The sequence below is a fragment of the Caloenas nicobarica genome, chromosome Z, assembly GCF_036013445.1.
Source record: "Caloenas nicobarica isolate bCalNic1 chromosome Z, bCalNic1.hap1, whole genome shotgun sequence".
Classification (NCBI taxonomy): domain Eukaryota; kingdom Metazoa; phylum Chordata; class Aves; order Columbiformes; family Columbidae; genus Caloenas; species Caloenas nicobarica.
Genome location: NC_088284.1, coordinates 42,135,017 through 42,159,122, shown reverse-complemented (window position 1 = coordinate 42,159,122; position 24,106 = coordinate 42,135,017). Strand labels below are relative to the sequence as shown.

At 34.9% G+C, this 24,106-nt stretch overlaps 1 protein-coding gene across 4 annotated transcripts in view; it reads right to left on the bottom strand.

Annotated features, from left to right (window-relative positions):
• Nucleotides 1–3,019: 3,019 nt before the first annotated feature.
• The window catches only part of CHD1 (chromodomain helicase DNA binding protein 1), a 60,670-nt gene continuing 39,583 nt past the window's right edge, over nt 3,020–24,106 (bottom strand). Inside the window, exons 19-38 of one of the 4 annotated variants that reach the window (XM_065655835.1) lie at nt 23,199–23,348; nt 22,463–22,611; nt 22,095–22,191; nt 21,913–22,008; nt 20,775–20,951; nt 20,425–20,585; nt 19,142–19,183; nt 18,297–18,427; nt 17,746–17,884; nt 16,864–17,014; nt 15,780–15,902; nt 15,294–15,431; nt 12,849–13,112; nt 12,288–12,428; nt 10,027–10,205; nt 8,105–8,201; nt 7,846–7,903; nt 6,807–6,990; nt 6,417–6,605; nt 3,020–3,181 (exon numbers count right to left, since the gene is read on the bottom strand). In XM_065655835.1, the coding sequence (XP_065511907.1) occupies nt 3,043–3,181; nt 6,417–6,605; nt 6,807–6,990; nt 7,846–7,903; nt 8,105–8,201; nt 10,027–10,205; nt 12,288–12,428; nt 12,849–13,112; nt 15,294–15,431; nt 15,780–15,902; nt 16,864–17,014; nt 17,746–17,884; nt 18,297–18,427; nt 19,142–19,183; nt 20,425–20,585; nt 20,775–20,951; nt 21,913–22,008; nt 22,095–22,191; nt 22,463–22,611; nt 23,199–23,348 (2,805 nt within the window). In that variant the 3' untranslated portion in view covers nt 3,020–3,042. Of the gene's footprint in view, nt 3,182–4,930; nt 6,606–6,806; nt 6,991–7,845; nt 7,904–8,104; nt 8,202–10,026; nt 10,206–12,287; nt 12,429–12,848; nt 13,113–15,293; nt 15,432–15,779; nt 15,903–16,863; nt 17,015–17,745; nt 17,885–18,296; nt 18,428–19,141; nt 19,184–20,424; nt 20,586–20,774; nt 20,952–21,912; nt 22,009–22,094; nt 22,192–22,462; nt 22,612–23,198; nt 23,349–24,106 lie in introns of those variants that run through there. The other 3 variants (XM_065655834.1, XM_065655836.1, XM_065655837.1) reach the window with 3 other exon arrangements.

Here is a 24,106-nt window from a genome sequence, read left to right as displayed (position 1 = left end):
CAGTACTGTAACTTGAAATAATAGAAACTCTTTAAACTTCGCACATTCTCCTGTTGTGTCTCTGTGACAGAGCAACTAGGGCTGGATTTCTTTGTTGTTGTTGTTGTTTTTCCCATGCAGTCATGATTGTGGAGTTTTTTCTAGAATTTTAAAACTGCAGAAGGGCAGTCATCTGTGCTTGCCTGAGACTACATTCTTGAACTTCACAAAGGTAACTATTTAAAGAGATACATACTTGCAGCCTGTAATAATTGGGCATACTGCGCCTTTCAGATACTTCATGTTCTAGTGTGCTGGCCATACTCTTGTCTGAGAGTAAATATTATTCATCTTATAATGCATTCACTTAATTAAAACAGAATGGAGAAGGCTGCACTATTACAGGTAACACACTAGATAGAATGGGAGTTCATACTTTAAAAACTTGACCAGAATGTGCTCGAATACGGAAAACCTACAGGGTGATCTTCTAAGCTCACAGACATGGATTCCAAGCATCTCTCTTCAGGCACTAGCTAAAGACTGTCCTAGTACAATACACTGAAGAGAAGAATATAGTTTTAAAGCACCAAACCAGAAAATGTGGTGCTTCATGTGCATTTTCTTTTTCGTTAAAGCTCATGGAGTATTTCCTGCCCATGTTTCCTTTCAGCATTACAGTTAATGAATATCTGGATCCTAACTCTTCAGACGTATTTATTTAGAATTTGACATGACTTATTGAACCCTTAGTACCTGGTGAAGGTAAGGGTAATTTTCCAGCCCTGTTTACTTTCACCTCAGGGTAAAGACTGGATTAGACCATACCCTTCTAGATTTGATAGTTTTGATAGACTTCAGTGAGGTAGAATGACAATTTTCTGTTTGAGATCTGCCTGTTCTGGATAGAGAATCCATCTGCAAATTCCACTACAGAAAAAAATATCAACCCCTCAAAAATCTCATTTAGTTAAAAATTTAGAACAGAAAGCTCTCATATGAACAACTTTTCAAACAGTACCAAAAAGAGATGGGACAGTTGTTTCCAAACAAAAGAACTGAAAGGCATTTAAGGCAGTGGACTTCTGACAGTTTTATTATTGATGCTCAGTGCCATGGTAATTGTGTGCGTTGCTTAGTCAACTACTACATTTTGCAGTCCCAAGATTCACAAGACATAACAATTATGATGCTAATAGACAAAGACAGTTTCATGGAATGTATTCTTAAGTATCCCAGAAACTTCTAATATAAGATTAAATTAATCTTCACTTAAAAGAATTACGATTTTATATGCTCATAAAAAAATCAAAGCTTTGAAGTTCTCTTTGCTCCTCTGTGATGAAAAGGAATGTTAAAGAAACATTTCTTAATTTTAATTGGTCTATACACTACAGGTAGTCACTTATCAATGCTAGGATTACTACGAACCGAAACAGTAGCTAATTTTAAGTGGTGATAAGATTATTTTCCAAATACTCTAATTACCTCAGCAAATACTAACTCTACTGCAATTAAATCTCAGTTGAGGTCTTGGAGTACTGCAGTAATAAAAGCTCTCTGATTAATTTATTACATGTGATCAGTAGTATGTGATTTTCTGACATGACTTCTGGATGTTTATGTTCAGATAAGGTTGTGGGTCACTTGTTACAGAAAGATGAAACATTTAACTGAGGTTCAGAGAGCAGCTACCTCACATATAATTCACATATGTTATTACAGACCATTAAATGGCTACATGTTTCCTTATAGCTAGAATAAAAATACTGTAATGAATCAAACTTGGACTAAGTAGTTTGGGATTACAGTTAGATCTTGGGTGTTGACTAAACAGAGAACTGTAACTAATAGCTTTGAAGTTTCTTCGGAAATCCAGATAACATGTATCTCAAAGGACTGTTGCTCAGTTTACTTCCTGTGAATGATTATGATTCATCAAGTCATACAGCGGAAAACAAATTTGAAATGCAGTCTTGATAACTGACAATAAATGCATGCAAATATTCTGTATTTAGGGGTTTATGTAAATAATGTAGTCTTGGAGTAAACTAAAAATTACACACTTGACCAGAACTTGCCACTTTTCTTTTAAAACAACACCCTCCTCAACTTTATCTACAATATATGTTATACAGAATATGAACAAATAAGATTTGTTAAAAAAATTCTGTTGCTATATTTTAAATTTATCAATATAATATGAATTAAAAGCCTAATGCTGAGCTTTAGAGTGTAAAACAAAGTAAGCAGCTTCCACAATAGGTTTATGAAGATGCTGCACATAATTTAAAAAAGCAGATTTTCTTTGTATGTTAGGTCTAGAAATAGTTACTTTCTTTTCAACAGGACAATAGCAATTCTTTATCCAAACTAACAATCATCATTAAATGTCATTATTTATCCCAAAGCAATTTTTCACCTGTTAAAAAGGTTTTGAAAATAATAAAAAAGATAGTTATCAATGAATTGGTAGGGCTAGGTGGCTGGAAAATACACACAAGAAGCATCCTTTGGTCTAGTATTAGCCATATCCAAAGAAAGAGCTTTCACTGGCCCCATACAGTGTGAGAGTATAAAGATGGGTGGACCAGAATGTGCTCCTTATTACCCAGTCATTGTCAACTTATATTTTAAGAATAATAATTAGACTACAGAGAAAAAGGAAAAGGCTAAGCATCAAACAGTGAATTCCATGAACCCCCTTCTTTCTGCTCCTAGCAGTGTCTCACACAATTGTATTTCTTAGCTGCAGCTTCTGGATTTTTTCACAAATGAAAGCTTCAACATAAAGTTTTAAGAATAAAGCTTAAATTTCAGGTGCAACCATACTAGCTTGTTGGAAGAATGAAGATACACAAGTGACAGCACTACCTATCTGTACCAATATAGTTCAGTAAAACAAACCTTGGTCAGTACAAGTGGATGACTCACACCAGGTGTTACCTATTTTAATAGTCTTTACTAGTCTCTAACAGAAGCAAGAGATTGCCTACATTTATTTGTGTTAAAAAAAAAAAAAGGACCTCATTTCAGCCATAGTCCACAAAAAGAAGCCAGGATTTAACTAATTTGCTGTTCAAATAAAATGTGATCGTGGAGAAGCTTGCAATAAAATGCCTCATCAAGAAGAAAAGCTGTATCAGGATGATCGCCTTTAGTGTCTTCAGTCTTGCTCATCTTCCTAAGCAATGGTAATTTCCTAGGAAAAAAAAAAAAAAGCTGTTGTCACTGAACAGAACACTAAGCATAACACTGGAGATGCCTGCAGCTAAACAGTAAGGGCTGTGGGAGGTGATGAGATCTATTTGTTGATGACAGGACATCATACAGGGACAAAACAAGCCAATCTAGCTCTGAAAAGAAGGAAGACAGGCGTAAAAGGTATTCTGCCTACAAGTCTGTGCTTTTGGTTGCTGTGCTGACCATGTCTCCAAGGGCAGTTGGGACACACATGTAGGAGTGACAGTGTTTCTGCAGAAACTGCCATCCTTTCATGGCTGGTGCTTCAATCTTTTCCAAGTCCTGTTTCTGATGGTAGTGAAAGGCTCTCAGAAACCAAAAGTTATCTGAGTGTCACTCAGACACCAGGACATCTGCACTGAAGATCAAAATGGGGACAACAGAGTGCCTGTAAGGAGGTAAATGATGATGCCAACACAGCAGCTGAAGAACTAAGGACAACCAGTCAGAGCATGCATTTGTCCTTACAGCTAACAGCAGCAATACATTTTTCCTGTGCTTTTTCAGACTGACCAACAACTTACTCTTTTTAGATAGTACTGGAAATGTTAGACTAGAAATACATGACAGGATTAAGATGAAAATCTTAGACATCCCTGCACACCACATGAAACACCCAAATCTTTATCAACAAGGAGTTCTCTTGCAGCTGCCAAAATTCTTCCCAAAACACCTTATGGACAGGCAACGTGAGACGGATGCTTTGAAACTGGACAAACTCCATGAAAGCTCTTCACTAAAAATGAACAAAACAAGGATCAAATCTCTGTGTATGGAAAATGAATTACAGATGGCTTATTTGCAGAGGATACAGGATTCTCCTAAATAGTAAGATACACCACAACAGTCAGCCTCCTAAGCAATGGAGGCTATCTCTACCATCAAACTTTATACTTAACTAAAAACACAGGGAAAATTTAAACTGTTGCAAATGTGATTTGTAAATCTGTAAATATGATGGAAAAAAAGTTAACACAACCTAAGCAGACTAAATGCCAAAGATCCTGATCATCAAAGCCACCAGGTATTTTGTCTTGCTTGTTCACAGAGACCTGAGATGCCTTTAACAAAAAAGGATGCAGACTAAGCATGTCAAATTACACATGTTCAGCCACAATGCCATAATACAGCTACACTGATGCTAAACCAGGCTTGTTGGGACTGCTCTCTCTACGCTCCATTGATGGATCTATGCACTTCCCAAGCAGTAAGCATCAGTCCAGTGGTTAAAGGTGCTCCAACTTCTAGATTTTCACCACTGGAAGACACATGCCACACATGCACAACCTTATCAGACACCATTCCACTGCCTAAACAGTGCTTTAGCAATTAAGGTTGAAAGCAGAACAACTCAAGACTCTCTAGATCCTGGGAAGATGAAGAGTTAAGACATGAAGCAGCATTAATTAGTGGAGTCCCAGCCCACATTAAATAACCTTACAACTTAATGTGCACCAACTGTGCCTACAGTGAGATCCCAACTCTGTGGACAGGTTTTGGTTCTATATTAATGCTTTCATATAAACCTGTTTAATTGGAAAAAATGCTCAACACTGCAAGAGCAGAGAAAAACTGAAACAACAGATACAGCTCCAACCATGATCTCAGGCTAGATAGTACTTAAAGAGTTTAATTTTTTTATAGGTAAACTTGAGAAAAAGTAACACTGTAGAGAAAAACACAGCAGAAAACTACAAGAGCCCACAGGTCCTTTAAGTTTAAATTTAATTTCTCAGATAGAAGTTATCTATGTACAATCAGTGTGCACTGTAACAATTCTGTCAGTAAAGTAATTCAAATCTTCTAAAATATTAACTGGCTGCATAGCACATTTGACATTATTGCCAATGTTGAAGAGGGAACACAAATGGATTTACAATAAATTTTGGCTGATTTGGATTCTGAAGTGTTCAGATATTTAACACTCCTTTAAAACCAATGCACCTGAAAAGCTTTCAGAGCACAGTTTAGTGGGATATTTTTTACCATTTCATTACAAACGATCACAACACTGACAGCTTAATAGGAAAAAGAAACAAACCAACCCAGAACGAAACCCAAACCCAACCACAAAAAAACCCCAAACCAAACAAGGACAAAAATAAACAAAAAACCCCACCCAAACAAAGAACCAAACACCCAAACATGTATCTAAAGTATCCAATAAAAAAGGAGCACAAATCGTAATAAAATTTTCCCTTTCCCCATTTTTACATTCTGAACAGTGACCTGATCAAGGTATTTTATTAGAACATGTAGGTACACTGATTTTGTTTCACACTTAAGACAAGAAGGCCTGAGTTGATGGGGAAATGAACAGTCAAAAAAAGCCTGAGAGGGGAAAAAAAGCTCATTTAATTAATTTACAGTAATTTACAACCATTTGTTCGTGGGGGTTTTTTTTAATTTTTATTTTTTTTACTATTACTTGTTTTGTAAAAAGGCATTATAACTGATCACAATCAGGAGAAATCCTGGCTATTTTACAGTTATAGGTACAGAATTTAAATATTCAAGCTTGTGATGAAAAGCGGCAAGGTGGTCGCAGTGTAAAATGTAAACAAGTAGCTTTGGGAAGTGAACAAAGTCCTTGAGAGTTCTTTACTAAGAAACAAAAGAAAAAGAAACTCCTCATTCCTTCCTGAAATAAACACAGGTCAGTGTTTAAACGTTCATTTACAAACATAATTTAAAACATGTTCAGCCTAAAACCACTTTGACATTAAGAGTATTATAGTAAGATCCAGTCTCAAAGGGGCAGTGTTGAGGTCCCTGTAAAAGTAAACATCTTCCATTTCTTAAAAAAGAGTGCCACGACATTTGCAGCACAGTGCAGCATAAACTTTAAATACAAAAATATTTTTCTTCTGTTGGGATAATAGACCTTGCATCCTGGAAAGAAGTAACAATACTGCTACTGATAGAATATCCAGTCCTTATCTTTCAAGTCATGTAAGGCAATTACTGTGTTAGTTTACTGTATATGGCTAAAAGAGAGTCCACAAAACATCAGTCTTTGTTATGTTTTCCGGCTGCTCCATGCATGTTCAGGTGTACTTTTGTGATCTGATGAGTGTTCAAATGGAGATCTGTGTCCTAGAGGAGATCTGGAACCATATGGAGACCTCTGATCTAATGGTGACCTTGGGCCGCTACCTGAAGCTCTGTGGTCCATTTGCCAGTCTGAGTGGTACCTGTAATCTCTAGAAGATTTATGATGGCTGTACTCTGAAGTGGAACGGTGATCTGAATGTATCCTGTGGTCTGAATGGGAACGGTGATCTGAATGAGCCCAGCTGTCTTTTAAACTTCCTTCCAGATTTGACCTGTGGTCTCTGCTCCTGTAGTCATCTAACTTTCTATGTTTACTATCACTGTAGTATCTAAAAAATAGAAATTATTTGTATTAGTGTTACTGAACACACATGAAGAGCCACGGTCAAATCAGCAGAAGTGCATTAGACAGATATCATTATTTCAATTTTGCATTACTCAAAAAAGATGTTTTAGTGCTTGCTACAAAGCATACTACAAAAACAGGAAGGGAATTCTGAACAGATTTGGAAACTGCTGAAGAAACTCACCTGCTGTCTTGTTTATAGTGGTCCCAGTCTCTATGATCTTTGCCATTGCTGAAGGCTGAATAAGGCCTTTTCCTACAGTCACTTTTCTTGTAAGCATCATGGTATTGTGACAGATGTCTATCAGAAGAATAACTGTCCCTGCTACTGTCATCATGGTTTGTATTCTCCTTCAGTCTTTCCACATCTGTTTAATAAAGCAGAGGTTAAAAGAAAGTCTCAAAATCTTTTCTTCAACTAATTCAAATCGCACTTCTACATGTCAGATGTAAAGCAGTATGAAATTGACATTATAACGTGACAGAAACAAGATCTAAATAGTGGAAAGGCAAATGCGCTAATGCAAGTGAACTGAAAGTAACCTCAGAAGCAAGCTAGACTGTGGATGTAAAGGACTTGGGAACTGAACTTTTCAGCCTCTCTGCAGTCTATGAAGTGAAGTGTGGTCCCAACGAGCAGTAAGTAGAGGTGCCTTTTGTGGAGCAATTTTAGACAGAATGGTAGCACCTTCTTCTATAAGAAGGGATGGCCTTAGCATGAGTAAAAGTTTTAAATGTACACCTTGTTAATGAAAGCCTTTCAGTGGTACTCCTAATATACACCGTTGATTTTAAGTCCATGAAAATATACTAAAAGTGTTACATAACACAAGATAAAATCAAGTTATTACAAGAAGGCAGGTGTGGGAGCATAGAAAAATAAGTGTTATTGTCAATAATAAAAGACAGCACATGTAACTAATTTTAATTATAAACTATGACTTCAAGGAATAGCTTACTTTCTTATACAGCAGTGACATTACACCAGCTACAAATAGGCACAGAATTTCCAAGAAATTTACAGGTTGGTCAAATAACTTGCTACTAAAACAAGTTAAGGACCAGCTTCATTGTGTACTCAGCTGGATTTCATCAGCAAACTACTGGTTTTGCTGACCAGCCTATCTCTGCGATGATTAGCAGTGTGGGAGACAGATCTAGGAGCCAAAAGATGAAATAAACACTAAGATACCTAATACAAGAATATACTTAAGGTTTCTTACCTGGATTTCTAATTACGTGTGTATTCACATTGCTGCTAATATTCTGGTCATTGTGTTGCTAAAAGAGACAAGTACAAAAACTGATTGCTAAGTCCTGAAGTTCATCTGAATTAATTGGAAAAGTATCCTAACAAAAGAGATTACTACAAATGCTACTTGAAATGTTGTTTCTATGTTCCTTATACTCTTTTAAATCTAATAAAGAGTTATAAGACTTAAATATGTATTTGTGTATTGAGAAAGTGACTGAAAACATTACCCGAGACTCTTGGCGTTTTTTGATTGCATGTTTATACAGTTTGTGTAGCTTTCTTGCATCAAATTCTGTAAACTTAGAGACAAAAATCCACAAGTTTCTGAAGGAAGAAGAAAAGACAAGTTATAGTTCTTCTATACATTTGTTTTTCTTGTATTATGCAAAAGAACGTGGGTTTTACTGAAATTATTGTAAATACTTCAGTAAACCAGAAACACTATAAAATTTGCAGTGTATTGCCTAAGAGCACAGCAAAGATTACCTAGTTGTATTTCAAACATTTGGAAGATTAATTTCTTTAACAATTCGTCACTTTTTACTTCATAGTGCAAAGTGCATGGAAAGTAGTACTAATAACTGTTAACAGAATGATTTGTGAAACTGCTGAAAAATGTGGCTATTAGCTTATGTATGTCTTCTGAAAGTTTGTTTGAATTTTCTGTATTTATCACTCAGTAAATAAAAATTTAAGTAAAAATTATTCCAAACTTGAAATCTCTTGCAGTGTAAGACATTTGACCTACAAGCCTTATTTCATGAAAATATCAGTGAGATATTTTTTCCATAGAATTCCAAAGCCTGGTCAAAGCTTTTGAAACCAAATCGGAACTGTGAAAGAGGATGGAAGTGGCACGGCAATAAATTTGTGCCTAATCTATGCTCAAAGGAATGGAAGAACAACAAATGAAGTCTTTTCCTGTCAAGATGCCAAAACCCTGAAGAAAACATTTGCTTCTATTATCACTGATAACAGATGTGAAGTCTAGAATTCTTTTAGTCAAATTTATAGGTGCAATGCTTAAAAGAGACCACAGAATACTAGTGTTCAGAAATATCTGAAGTGTGCAGGCTCAGGAAACAACAGTCTGCTCCTTCACTGTGATTATTTAAACATTATAATTTTGGTGTAGAGGTTTACAAAAGTAAACAACCGGTCAATGGTATGCCTAATGACATCTATATAACTTTATATTAATATAAAGTTATTAATGTAAGCTGCGTAGCTTAAGTATACATCTTATCAAAAAGCTGAAATACGTATTTTATTAACCTATATATACTATCATAGCATTATTAGTAGTAATAGCACTATTATGAGTTTCTACTTAAAGAAATCCAGCATTTACTAAAAAATGTAAGACACGGATCTTGGTTTTGGTATCTCAGATCACCTTAATATTTTGAAGTAAAGCAAACAGAAACAGTAGAAGCATTCTACACTAACAGAAGTCTTCAGGAAAATGAAACACTTAACAGATGCTTGTATATGGAAGTGCAGGATGCATTTTCAACTATAAAAGATTGAAGTGGACATTCTAATAAAAGTAACTCAAATTGCATTAAGAACTTAACAATGAAATAGGGAAGTTTTCAAACTAAAGAATTTTTTTAAATTGCCACCTCAAAGACGCAGACTCTTTTTTCATTTTTTCAATACATCTGAGTACGTTATGAAAAATACTTTCTATCAAGTCATGGTTAATATACAATATGTAATTTAATTTTAGAGTATTTTAAAAATAAAGAATTTTACAACTCAAAATTCTATGAAGTTCAACGCAAATTCAGAATTGCCTACTTTTATCAGGAATTAACAAAAAAACCAAAAGCAACTCAAAGTTGAAAAAAATAGATCCATAATGGTAAGAATGCTTATGTAACAAATTATCTAGTGTTTTCTTTCAGTTGTAAGAAGTGAGATGACTCCACCTACTGGACAAAATACATCGGTGTGTGGTATGAAAAAGTCAAATCGATTAAAAGTTAGAAACATTTATAATAATCTTCTTATAGATTCCTATTTAAAACAGAAGAAAGATACAAGAAAGGGAGGACAAGAAATGAGAGAAAAAAATAATACCTGTTTTGTTTAATAGGAGTTATAGATTTTCCTTTTTCAAGAAAAAACACTGAGAATTACTTACTTTCTCCACTGTTTAATTTGTTCAGGATTTGTGTACTCCTTTAGACATTCAGTAATGTGATCCCCAATTTTGATCAGACACTGTCTCGTATGTTCCAGCTGCTCTCTTTCAGAAAGGCCCTTCTCTGGTCGATCCAGCTGTTTCAGTGCTGCTTTGACAGGCCTCATTCTTTCTTTGCACTGTAAAATAGAAAAAAGAAATCTATTAATTCAAAGGTAAAAAAAAATCTAAAACATTACCTACCCTTTTCTATTATATATATATATATATATATACAGGCAAAGGCAGTATTTTTACAAGCCAAATAAAATCTAAGACTTGCTCACAGCTCTTAAAAATGTTTTCCAAGTTGCCTTTGAAGAAGTTGTATTCTAAATCCAGTTGGAGATTTACTCCTCTTTGAAAGCATTAGATTGTATAAAATACAGATATCAAGGATTTAAGAAAGCACTAATTTAAGGGATTTTCTGAGGAAAAGGACTCATCACAACAGGGTTTTATAATCAGTTATAACTTTCTGCATGAGCATATAGGACACGACATACTTTTTAGCACCTTAAAAGCTATACAAACTCAATGTCAAAATTAATATGAGATTGTTCAGTACATTTCAAACAGATCCTTTCTGGAATAATTAAACCTGGCAATCAGCAGAGGATCAACACTGCTGCTCTGAGCAGTTTTTAAACCTCAGTCCTATGCAGATACTAGCAGAACTTGTGCTACCTAGAGTAAAGCTAGTTTGGGTATGCCTAGATTAGCAAAAACAGTGATGGCAACATATGTCATATGTGTGGTTTTGAATTTTCACACGTTGAATAATAAATCCAGATAAAACCAGTTAGCGTGATTTAAATTACAGACACTTGCTTTGCAATACCATCCAACTACAATGGCATGCTAAATAGATGAAATGCATGTTCTCCTCGTCACAAAAAGACCAATTAGTTAAGCCTGAGCAACCCACAGTAGTAATTTCCATTTGAAAGTGTAGTTAAATATGTTAATTAGACTGTATATGACAATGGCATAATGATAAACATACATACCAGAACGAAAAGCCTGGACAAAAAATTGGTTACACACAGACACCACCTAGACTTACTCCCAGCAAGAACAAACGGAAGTCTTGCACATAAAAAAAAAGAAACTTGAAAAACCAAAACAAATGTTTGGAATGGAATGAAATGCTATATGGTATATCTCAATTACCATGTAAGCATCTACGGACAACTCAGAAAAATCAAGCTGTTCCGTTGTCAGCTCATGCCACAAAGTAATTAAGCAGCTGCATTACATATTGCACTAGCCATAGCTTAAAGTAACCGTTAAAAGACACCTTAGGGAGTGCGCTGCTTAAACATGGAAGTTATCAGAAAAATATAACTGTACATGGAAATCAAGTGATTTTCTATCACTTGGCCACACAAACAGCCACCTGAACCACTTGAGGCTCATCCTGGAAATAACAGGTGAGTTACCTGAAATGTTTAGAACAAAACTATACACAGACCAGTCACTGCCATAGTCAAGAGAATCTTACTTGCATGTCACATACAGCACCCACAACAGACCAAATGAAACCTAGCTAGCAGAATAAACTACTGTTGAAATCTGAATGACAAAAAACCCACAGGAAAATAGCTGCTCAAAGTAACATATTTATACCTTTTCTAAAGGCCCCAGCTGACCTATAAAACTTCAAATAAATGGTACATACATCTTTTTTCTCTAATATTGATTCTGTTCTTGGTCAGAAGTAGTGATTAAACAAAATACTTTTGGTATCAGAGACATTACTCCAGCAAGGTATTTCTAGGGGCTTTAGTATTTGTTCCTTCCTAAGTCTGCAATACTTCAGGAGGGAAATGCTGAAAATTAATGTCTCCTGTTATCTTACAAAGGAGAAAAGGATATATGATACAGCAAAGTCAGAGCCTCCAGCATTTGCACTGGTCTTTAATTAGCAGGATACTCTTAGGAATAACTTGTGTATCTTCACAGTCTATATTCTAAATCTATTCAGCACACACATCACTAGGAAAGTTTTCCTACTATCCCGCATAGAGTAAACAACAAAATAAAACTGCTGGAATTAAGACAAAAAATACAGTACAGTGTCAATAACATTAATTGATCTGAGATTTCACTAGCAAAAGATCATCTGTGTTACTGTGCTCAATAACAGAATCAAGAACACCAGAAATTGTCCTAAATTAGACTATGAAGTATAAACAGTAAGTTGCCAAAAAGGGACTTACCACACTGAAAGTTTTTTGATCCAGTTCTTCAGATTCTTCTGATATAGGAACTGGTTCACTAGTTGCAGTAATATGAACCGGAGTATCCAACAATGGGATTTTTTTAGTTTTTTCTTTATTTTCAGATTTGATTTCATTTACCTAAGGACAAGATACAAAAATGTTTAACTGAACTTGATTTTTGCTCTGGAATTATCCTACAACATACGACAGTCTCTGCAACTACTCCATTCTATTCAATAATAAAAATAATGCTGACATTCAGTGACAGTACATGTTACTTTCTCTGTGGGATGGAAAAAGAGAATGGAAAAGGAATAGAAGAATTTCTTGTACACACTTGTACTCTCAGTCCAACTGAAATATGTATCATTGAAGATGTAATTTCACATTTCAAATGCCTGTCCTCATGGTTTCAGGTAGTAAAAATAAAGTTTCAAATGATGTGAAAGACTTCAATGAAATGAAAACTGATCAGATCCAAAATACTTCATCTCAAAATCATTCATGTCAACCTAGTGGCCTTTTCTAGTGCTATATAAGATAAGTAAACCTAGTTACCTTCTCTTCTTTTACTTCTTTTTCTTTCTGTGTGGATTCTTTTACTTTGTTTTCTCTCTTTTCTTTAATATCTTTTTCTTTTAATTCTTTCTTATCCTCTTTTTCTTTTTTCTCCCTTTTCAAATCCCTCTTATTTTCCTTTTCTTTAGTCTCTCTTTTTTCTTCAGCTTCCTTCTTTATACCAATATCTGGCTCAGGCTTTTCTTCATTTTCTTTTTCTGCTTTAATTTTTTTATGTGGATGTTTCACTGAAACAATCTCATCCTGCAATATGCAAGCATATATGTCACATCAAACTGAGTTCCTAGCTATACAAGTTTAGCAACTATCAGATTAAAACATACTTTTTATCTGTGCATTTTTTTCTTTTTGGACATCGATTTAACACTTATCAAATAGAACTGAATACAGTTGTAAAGAAAGATGAGAACAACTGACTCACTTCGTTGATGTGACAAAGCAAGTACTGGTTTGGCAGTGGTAGTGGGGGTGAGAAGTTATGTCCACTTAACTTAGAATTCTGGCCCTCTAAAAAGGTAGTCAGGCTCTGAAGAGCTAAAAACTATAATGATGCAGGTCTCACAAAACTGAGCTGATTAGTGAGGATACTCAATTGATGGGGATGTTAGAAGACCTCTGTTCTAGCTAGCTTTGTCCCAGAGACTTTTTACCAAACCCATATTAAACATTCACAGGAGAGGGTAACAGAGTTCCAACTTTCTCTTTTCCAGAGGCGTTCTTTTTACTAGGCTTAAAAAAAGTCTTAGTTACAGATTGTCTGATAGGGACCCATTTAATTATTTAAAGGTGAACAAAATACCACTCCACTGGTCTTTATAAAGTGTGAGATAAAGACTCAGATCCTTTCAGACACAGAAAAATACTATAATAAGTAACAAAAGTATTATGCACAGGAGTAAGTATTATTATCATATTTGAATTTATTTGACTATATCTTGGAACGGCACATACGGAATACATTGCAGAAAAATAGATGAAAGAATGCCCCATACATGAATCCAAACAATTTACTTAGATGAGGTATCAAGTAACCAGCCCAAACAGGACTTTAGGATTTAGATATCATGGAAGCAAAAATACGACTTCAAGAGTCTCCTGAATGTTCTACCAGTTAAACAGATGTGCACACACTATGGCAGCTACGTAGCTAAAGCCAATCGTTTAGGTGGTTAAAGCCTGTTCTCGTATATAGTCTAGTTTTCAGAAGTGTAATTGTTAAGTCTGTGTCCAAAAGCATTAAAGTGATGAATAGCTGTTATTAAATATACAAAAGTGGACAGCACACTAGGCACTTTCCCAAAACGTAACAAGTTAATCAACCGACTCACAGTGTCTTCTGTTTTGAGTGGAGATGAAGTTCATTTTAAGTAGTTTGAACACCATATTTGCTTAGTTTTAGGATTCAGCTGTCTGTGTTAATTTACTGGGAAGTGTGACTACACTTACAGTTCTTAGTCTTACATCCCAGACAAATTATTGTATCTATAAACATAAGACAGCCTACATGCAATATTTTTTTCCCTGGCTTTATATTTTATTCTTCATACAACAATTTAAATATATATAGGGATGCTTTACTATTTTTTCCTTTAGAGTTGACAATTACAATGGTTTGTAATAGTTCAAAATGGTTATATAAGACATTTCAATTTAGTTTATTTTAAACCAAGTAGGAGTATTTTAATGATACATATAATTTGCACGTATATATTTCAACTACTTTCAAAGTAATAAAATTAGCTGTGACATGACCCTAAGCTTTACCTAATTTTTTGTCTCTACTGGTTTCTGCTGTGTGATGTCAGAAATAAAAACACCCAACAAAAGTAGTGGCCTAAAAGAACACATCAGGAGTAACAGAAGACAACAAGATTAAGTAGTCAGTTAAACTGTCTTTTTGGATAACAAAAGCCATGACACATACAGTAGCATTCACATGCAAGTCTTTTATTCTTATTTTATCATTTATTCACAGTGCCCAGTCTAATAGAGCTTTACGGTTTTTTATTGAGCCTGAGTAAAAAGCTTTATCTGATGAATCACTATCAGTAGTTGTCACACATTAGCCAGAAACATTAGTTTTATAATTGTGTGTTACATCAGGTTTGCATTTCTAGCAGATATGATGCTGAAGTCTTTAAAGAATGCTGCAACTGAGCAAGGCCACTTGTAGTTAGACCACAGCTTTTTAAATAATATAACTTTGAAAACTACTCCTGACTCCTCATCTACTGGCTTATCCATAAATTAAAATAGATACAGTCTTCCATGTGCTTGTACTGATGCAACATCAACTGTAGTGGCCAAAGGAAAATGACCACATTCAGGTGCTTCAATTTTATTAAGTAAAGCAGAAGGTAAAATATAAATTTATACTAATAGGAAGAACTGAATAGCCATCTTTAACATATGAAAGATATTTACCTTGTTATCCTCCTCATCATCTTCATCAGATTTTTCTGAGGGTTGTGGTGAAGAATCACTTTTTATTTCTTCTTTTATTTTTGCAGCCTTTAACACCTTATTCTTCTTAGTTCTTGTTTTCCTCCTCTTTGAATTGCCCTGAATGCAAATTGGTCTCTTTAATATGTAAACTGACAAACATCTCTGCACCACACTTGCAAAAAAAAAAATCCTGACTTGTTTTTACATCAAATAGAGGGTTAATTTTATTTTATTGCTGCTAATGACCACCACTTTTCTCAGGACTTTAGACAGAGCAGTAGAGAATACATACATATAGTAGGGGGAGTAATACAATATGAAACTCGCAATTAATTTCTTGAGTTAGTCTCATGTAATATGATTGGCAATAGAGAGTAATACTACACAAAGAGCGGAACTAAAAAAGAAAAAGGATCAGCTGACATGCCCTTATTATCTCGCTAATGAATGCCAAATTTTACTTACTGCACCAGCAAGCCTTTGTGCTTCCTTCCTTGCAAGGTCTTTACTCAATAATTTAATGAGGTAGTCTGCACGGGTCTGTAACTGCTTCGCCTGGGGTTTCTTATCTGGATCATCAGGCAAAATCTGAGGAGAACAATGGTATCACAGCTATAAGTACATTTTATGAAGTTTGGGTGATGTTAGCCTGGAGCAAACACAACAGAAAGACCTACCTGCGTGAAAGAAGGTGGAAAACAATTCACTTCAACTATACCTATCAATATGCCAACAGGCTTGAAGCAATGGAGAATTTCTTAATGTTTTAATTTCTCTCCAATCACACGGAGATTGCCTCACAGTCTAAAACAAACTCAAGAAACCAGCCTCAGATTTCCGTTTCCACTCTGATAGTTTAAGAAACCCTGAGCTCCTGTATCAGTCAGAAGTCCTGGCTATGCCTCATTCATCTTCTAAATGCAGAACTTGCTACAGGGTATTGCAGACACCAAAAATATTAATGAGTGATTTCAAAAAACAGGCAAATAATGGAAGGCAGGAGTAGGAATCATTATTAAATAAATTCGGACACAACCCTGGCTCCTCAAATCCCAAAGCTATAGGTTGCTGGCACTGTCAAAGTTTACTTCACTCCAGTCCTCCCCTCAATACCTGTTGCTCACTATTCCTAAGAAGCTACTGCACTAATTCTAGTACAGCTACTCTCAGGTTGTGAGTGGAAGACAGCTTCAAGCGAAGAACCTGGAAATTAAGTGAGGATGGGGAAACCAAAAGCTCCCTTTCAAGAGTTCAAGAACACAAAATGGACAAAACTAGAATATCTAAAATAAAGAAGGAAAAGACCAAAAAGAAAAATTCAGATGAAAGAGGTCCATCTAAATGGAAATACGGCAACATAACTGATTGCAAGAAGGCATACTTCAATGAAATACACAAGACCTTAAAATCTAACAATACACCACAAGGATACTAATAAATATAATGTCTCTGCAATTGCAGTTATCATAAAATAAGCTCTGAGTTACTGTTGTTAGTACCACTATTACCTAAACAATGAGTCCTTTATGAAATACTGTAGATGACATACCTTCTGTGTCAAACTGAGATCAGGATCCATTTTTATCATTTCCCAGCTGCCATAACCATATTCATAGATGCCTATTAACAGATTGGAATCATCTTCCTTACCCCAATCAATATCAAAATGAGCAGCCTTGGTGTGGCATGGGATGACATATCTAGCAGAAATAAATTAGAAGGACAAATAAAGGACTTCTACTTCTGAAGCATAGCAAGGGGGAAGGGAACATACTAGAACTAATGCAAATAGATCTATTGTCTCTGCCAAGATACTAGTATACTTAGGAAATTAATCAAGATTTTTATTATATTTTCTTAACATTTCTATAAAATATTTATGGAAATCAGCACTGAAATGTGTTTTGAAGCTGATCGAGACTAAAATATGTAGAACAGACATCTGTCCGTGGCCATGAACTGTGTCACAACCTTGGCTAACCATAAATAAAACATAAATCATCATCCAAGTGTAACTGCTAACTAAGTGGATAGTTTAGGGACTGTGATACACGAAATGGCAAAGGAGAAAGTTCAGAGGGTATGAACAACTACTGCTGTGCTTTGACAAGGACTGCTTTCCCCAAAAGCAGAGATGACACATACAGAAGCTCCTCAGCAAACCTGAATTCTAGTCCTGATTATTATTAGTAATTGCACACAGTCCCCACCGAATATAACTGAGAAGCCAAAGCTGGTACTGGCTTCTACAGCAAGGGAGGAAAGAAGGAAGAACAAATGTGCAGCAGGTTACTGCTGCCAGTCCTTACAGGGAATAGAGGGACAATGCTGTCGCAGTGTGCTTTGCATCCAAGTTGTCTGAAAAAAAAAAGCTAATAAAACTTTGAAAATTTTCTACATTAATACCTCTTAAAAAAAAAAAAGTCAGTACCTTTTTCTTTCTTCTGGATCTGAAGGAATGGATTTGTGCAATGGTGCCAACTCTTCTTCGTGAGAGATGACCAGTTTTGCATTCACCTGCACTCCTGAGATTCGGAATGTTGGGCCTTTAACCTTCCCTAGTCTACCTCCTTAAAATAAATGACAAAGCTATTAAAATTTTTACCTTTATGAATATCCTACAGAAAAATGCAAGCAAAACAAATAAGACTAATGCTATAGCAGCAAACTTTCAATTATATCAAATGACATCTTCTTAACTAAATTAAGCTCCAGAATGAAAAGGTTTTCTGGATAGTAACAGATTACTTTTCAATTCCACAGTAAAGCAAAACCATACTGCATTCTCCAATCACAATTCACATGCAGCAAGGGAAAAAAAAGAAGTCATCTTACTATAACCCTTTTTGAAGTCACCCTGCATGCCAATGTTTCTGTTTTTATTCTCCCCCAACGAAATTGGTTTCTGTTATGACTGGAGTGCAAGAATAATTCAGACTTCTTCACATTTTTTTGCCCCCAAGCCCACTCAACACATTGTACCTGCTCTTTCTTGTCCAGATGAATTGTCCTTTAAAGCTTTAATGCATCCATTATGTACAAGCTCTCCCAAACGTCTAAGATCTGTCTCTGATTTATCAACTAGCTCAGCATCTCTAGCTACAGCATCTAACCTGTAATAAAACAAATACATGTTTTTATATCTCTGAAACTTTAGTAATTGTGAATGACTCCTGCAGACTTTGAAACTAGAAAAACGATCACGTAAGTAAGTTATCAGTCATCTGCACTTGATATGCTGTGTACAATTTTGATTCAAGGGAAAAAAAAAAGTGATTCTGGTATCAAATGACAATACAAGAAGAACTGTAAAGGGCCCTAACCCTACAGTTTTGAGTTACTCTACATTTCCTTTAAAAAGGAAAAGGAATCATTATATATAGTATGTTCATATACACTATAAATATTTTTAAGGAAAACAAGGATGGGAAGTTTTTCTTAAAATACGGAATAATAAAGAACTGACAGTAAGGAAAATGCAAAACTAACTGACAGTCACAGTAGATAAACTGGTAAGCTTTAAACAGGCTATCAAACAAGACAACTGAATGATTATCACCAGTGAAGATTAAACAAGATAGAAGGTAAAGTATTAATAAAGGAAGAGAGTAGGTAACCTCGCAAATGGGAAGATTTGTTGTGTGGCTGTTAGCACACATACCATATGTGAAGAAAGGGAAGACATTAAGCTAATGTCACGTTATATTTAGGGCAAAAGACTAGAAACTGTATCTTTTCGTCAGCCTAAGGTTTCTTGGTATATTGTTCTAATTTTTACAAAAACAAGGTTCCAAGTTGCTAGACAAACAGTAATCAAACAAGTTTACCTTTCGAGAGGGCCACCAAACTTCTTGTAACTCTTGATAAACCTAGTAACAGAAAATAATTTTGCCATGTAAATGTATGCTTAACTAACTACATTGGTTTAAAAATTGTATTAATACAACTATTAATCTTATTATAATGCTATATGGACAATGGAAAAAAAAAGTAGAGAGAGGAGGACAGCTCAGTATATTCAGATAATCCAAAGTCAGAGTTTTATTACTTTAAGAACTGATGTAAATAATAGAAGGTACAATTTATTTCAGAAATTGCTTTATTAATTTCACAAGACAGAAGATTCAGCAGCTGGATGTGTCTAATCATAAAAACTTAAATGTTGATTTACATTAAATAAAGACTTCAGACATTATGTTATGCCTTATGAAGTAAAAGGAGCAATTTGCAACAGCTGATTTGAAGATTTTGACAAATATGACATCAAAGATACTCTCTGTAGAAATGTGTAAGTGGTGGAAAGAAACTGGACATAGTGGGAATAAGAAAAATTTTTTTAAAAAAAAGCCTTGAAAAAAGCACCAATTTGCTTGTTAAATGAAATGGAAAGGCAAAAAGAATCTTTAAAGTTATTTCTCTAACTAAAAACATTTTGAAAGCTCTACAGCATTTTAGAGAAACATGCATACTTAACTTTCAGAAGCAAACTACCATTTCACAAACTCAAAAAGGTAAAACAAAACAATTACTCCTCCTTCTACCAAGAAAACAGTTTAGTGCCAAATATTGAAGGGACCTGCTCTCCAATATTCAAATAGGATTTTATATTTTTTTAGTTTAAAAAAGCACAATGTAACATTAATTCAACTACACCATCAAGAAGTTTAAAAATAAAACCAAAATCCACTCAAATTAAATTTCCATAGTTATCACCAAGATGATCCACACGTTCCTCCAGCACTGCAGTTTTTAGATAAAGTGACTGGAAGCAGATTATTTTGCTTGTATGTTAAAAGAAAAGCTCACCCATTGTGACAACTTGTTTTTGAAAACACTGTCTTCACAGGTTACAGGAATTAAAAAATATAAACCAAGTAATAATATTTTTCAAACCTAGTTTTTATCCCTCATTAAAATGGGTTCAAATTCTTGTCATGACAGTTCACTATGTTGGCACCACAAAGTACACAAGGTAAAACATGAAATGCTAGAATAAAAAAATTTCAAAGAAATTCAGAAAAAACAGACTGCTGTCTGTACTTTCAGGCTTAATAATAATAATAATAAAATAAATTGTCCCTTTAAATATGTATGTTCCCCTATATCTTACCGCCTGATCTCGGCATCACTAAATCCTTTAATATTTTCTCGAGGGATAGTTCGTGGTCTTCCACGTTTTTTTGGCCGTTTTCTTTCTGATATGGAGTCACTATCAGATCCAGAGTATCTTCTGCTCCTACTGCGCCTTCCTTCACTTCCATTAAAGCTGATCTGGAATTTCAGAATAAGTAGTTCGAAGCTACGTGACTGACACACACAGGTAAAGTTTTATCTAACCTGTCAAAAATACGTGTTCAGAAAATGGAAAAAAAACCCTAAAAACCAAAACCCAACAACAACCCCCAACAAACTAAACCAACGGCAACCTAAAAGCACCAGTCAATCAGAACCAAGAGACACCTGTTTTGCACAGTTTCTCATCCTTGGAAGCATGTATATTTCTTCAAGTTCTTTTTGTCTTTCCTCCTCTTCTATTCTTCGCCGCTGGACTTCCGGAATGATTTCTTCCCAATTTCTTGAATTTCTTTCTGGTTCCAATTCAATATCATCTTCATCCATATTGGAAAAGTTGGCCACCTTGTGTATTAGAATATAGGTATTTTCATCAAATCAGTACATGACTTTATTTGAAAACGACTAAGCAACTAATACTTTAGGAAAACAGTTCTAGACAGCATATTTTATGCATTTATATATTATTATATTGTTTTATAACATATATAAAATCTATACATACAAGATGCTTCATAGAACACTATCTCTAATGAAAGAATTTTTATTCATATATGAAAGCCACAGGCTCCACACAACATGGCCTAAGAGGAGAAAAGAGAAGAACCTTTTTCTTCTTTTGAAAGTTGACTAATACAAATGCATAATGAAACACCTCCCCAATACCAGTATGATTGCTGTTTAACTTCCTTTGAATTATGGCTAACGACATTTGAATGCCTGAGTTGATGTGAAACTATAATAATATAAAACTAACCAAACATCCATACGCTGTAGACATCACGATATGTTGCAAATGAATGATCAGCAGGAGAGCTATTTAATAATCTGCTGATCTAAACAAATACATCATGCTCTGCGTTTTTTGCACCCAAATTATAATACGTTTAACTGATAACAGTTTAAAATATTTGGCATTCAAGTTTACTTCAAGGCTAAAAGCTACTTTTAGAAGTCATCCACTAAGAAATGCAAACTTCATAATTTTGCATTTAACGATACCACAGCTGTTTGACAGCAAAGGCACCATATAAACCACAAAACTTTCTAGAATTCTAATCATTAACACATTCACTAAATACCTCTTATTTTATTAGCAAAAGACATAATGTATTTTAAAATGTTTATACTGATGGTAGGTATCCTATAGAGGTGAAAAGACATTTTACTAGAAAGAGATAAAGAGTTGAATTACTGAGGCATTTATTTCATGAGAATGAAGAGATGGATAGGCACACAAAAGAATAATAGCACCGTTTAGAAAGGAAACTGTAATTATGGCAGGAGGGAGAGAACACAGCAATACCTTGAACTGTGAAAGCAACTCATCTCCTACAGTTAATGGACCTGGCTCATTTTCCCGAGTTTCAGCCCTCTTCAAGATTTCATCTATATCCATTTCCTAAAAAAGAAGTAGTTTCTCTTTTCAATAAAATAATCCATATGTTTTTGGTTGTTTTATCTATCTAATCCAGAAACGGTACTTACCTGGGGCTCCTGTTCTTCCCCTTCAGGTTCTTTAAAAAGTTCCTCAGCACCAAACTTCAAAATCGCTGATAACTCCTCCTTATTAAAAGGTGTTGAGCTGAAATAAAGGATGTTTCAGGAAAACATTTTATCTCAATAATTTGAAAAAGTTCTCTATAATCATAAGTCAGTTAACATTGATTTTACTGGTAAATAAAAATTATATATATATATAGTTTTAATATATATTTTCAATATGCAAATAAAAACCTACAAAGACGATACACCCTGCATCTTCACTTATTTTGCCTCTCATTAACCATTACATTTTTATTTACTTGTCAAATATCCTTAGGGGTAAATCAGTATGGAAATAAATACAAATATACCTTGAAGGAGTAGAGCCTGTATGTAGCACAGTTTTCCCTGTAGTGTCCATTCTCTGAATTACTAAATGATCTAACACCATCTTCTTCTTCGCTCTCTCAAGGATATCTTCTTCTACTGATCCTTTTGTGACTAGCCGGTAAATATTAACCTGTATAGAATTTTTTAAAAGTACACAATAATAAGGATAAATCTGAGTCTTCACTGCATATATTCTCAATTTATTGACTGGTTTCAAATATGAAATACTAGTTCAATCATGCTACCACAGTCTTTACGTAAGCATTAAAAAAATCCCAAACCTCTTGGATCTGTCTTTTTTAAACTGCAGTGATGTGGCACAAGCATTGCCACAGGAAAAACTGTGGCACTTCCAACTATTACTGTATGTTTTCTGCCAGAACGAAACCTGATGAGAACTAAGAAACATTTAAGCAAGCGATATGTGCCTGATGTAGCAGTTATTTTCTAGAATGACATGATAGCAATGAATGTGGGACACACAACCCCACAACTCTTCTCCTCCTTCCATCCATCTACCACAGCTGCCACATTCTCTCTCCATATACGGAGATTTAAAAATAAAAGAAAGTTAAATGAGCATTACTAACATTTTTGGACATATGCAGCAAGTAGTAGTTATTCTCAAAAATACACAAAGACTGAATGGTGCTCACATAGAGTGGACAGCTACTGTATAAAACCCTCCTTCAGGTCTGGAACTCAAAGTGTGTATACCTGTTTCTTCTGTCCAATCCTATGTGCTCTAGCCTGTGCTTGCAGATCATTCTGTGGATTCCAGTCAGAATCAAATATGACTACAGTGTCAGCAGATGCCAAGTTGATACCTAATCCTCCAGCTCTGGTAGACAGTAAAAAGCAGAAGTCCTGAAACAATAAAATAAGAAATAGTTTTATATACAATAGTTGTAATACTCTTAAAGGAACCAACATGATACTTTTTTATGCAGTTTGTGGCACAGACTACAAAATCATAGACTACCAATTGCACAACTGTTCTATAGTTAAAGCTTCTTTAATTATAAAGCAAACATTGATAGCAGTTTCTTTCATAAATAGTTAATGACTTCTCAACAGCTTAAAGGAAGCAGCATCCTAGAAGACAATCACTGACCAAAAAATCCCAATCAAATCACAGACTGGCCAAAAAGTACAAAACTCCAACTGTTAAAGCCTTGTATGTTACAAAGTCCCTCTCCCACATGCTCTGCCCCAAGCCATGGAAGAAGCATGCCAAAGCAAGGAAGATGCCTGAGCCTACAGGTAATGGGTTAAGAGACAGGAAAGAAACGTCTTCTGCCAGGTTCAATGCTGTTGAACAAACTCATGGACTACATTAAAATGGGATAAGCAACAAGGTGAAAAAGCATGTAGATGATACAGAATTATTCCTTCAGAGACAACTATGAAAAACTGCAGAAGCATCTTGAGATGTGCAATGAAACAACACATGAAATTCAAGATAAAGTAAAACAGATTAAAAAAAAATCCAAATCTTCAGTGCCATTACAAGAAATAGTAAACCATTACACACAGGAATAAATACTGAGAATTGTGTTAGAAATTTCGATGTAGCCCTTAGCTCAGAAATGGCCAAAAAATATGTGGAATGTTATGGATTTTTA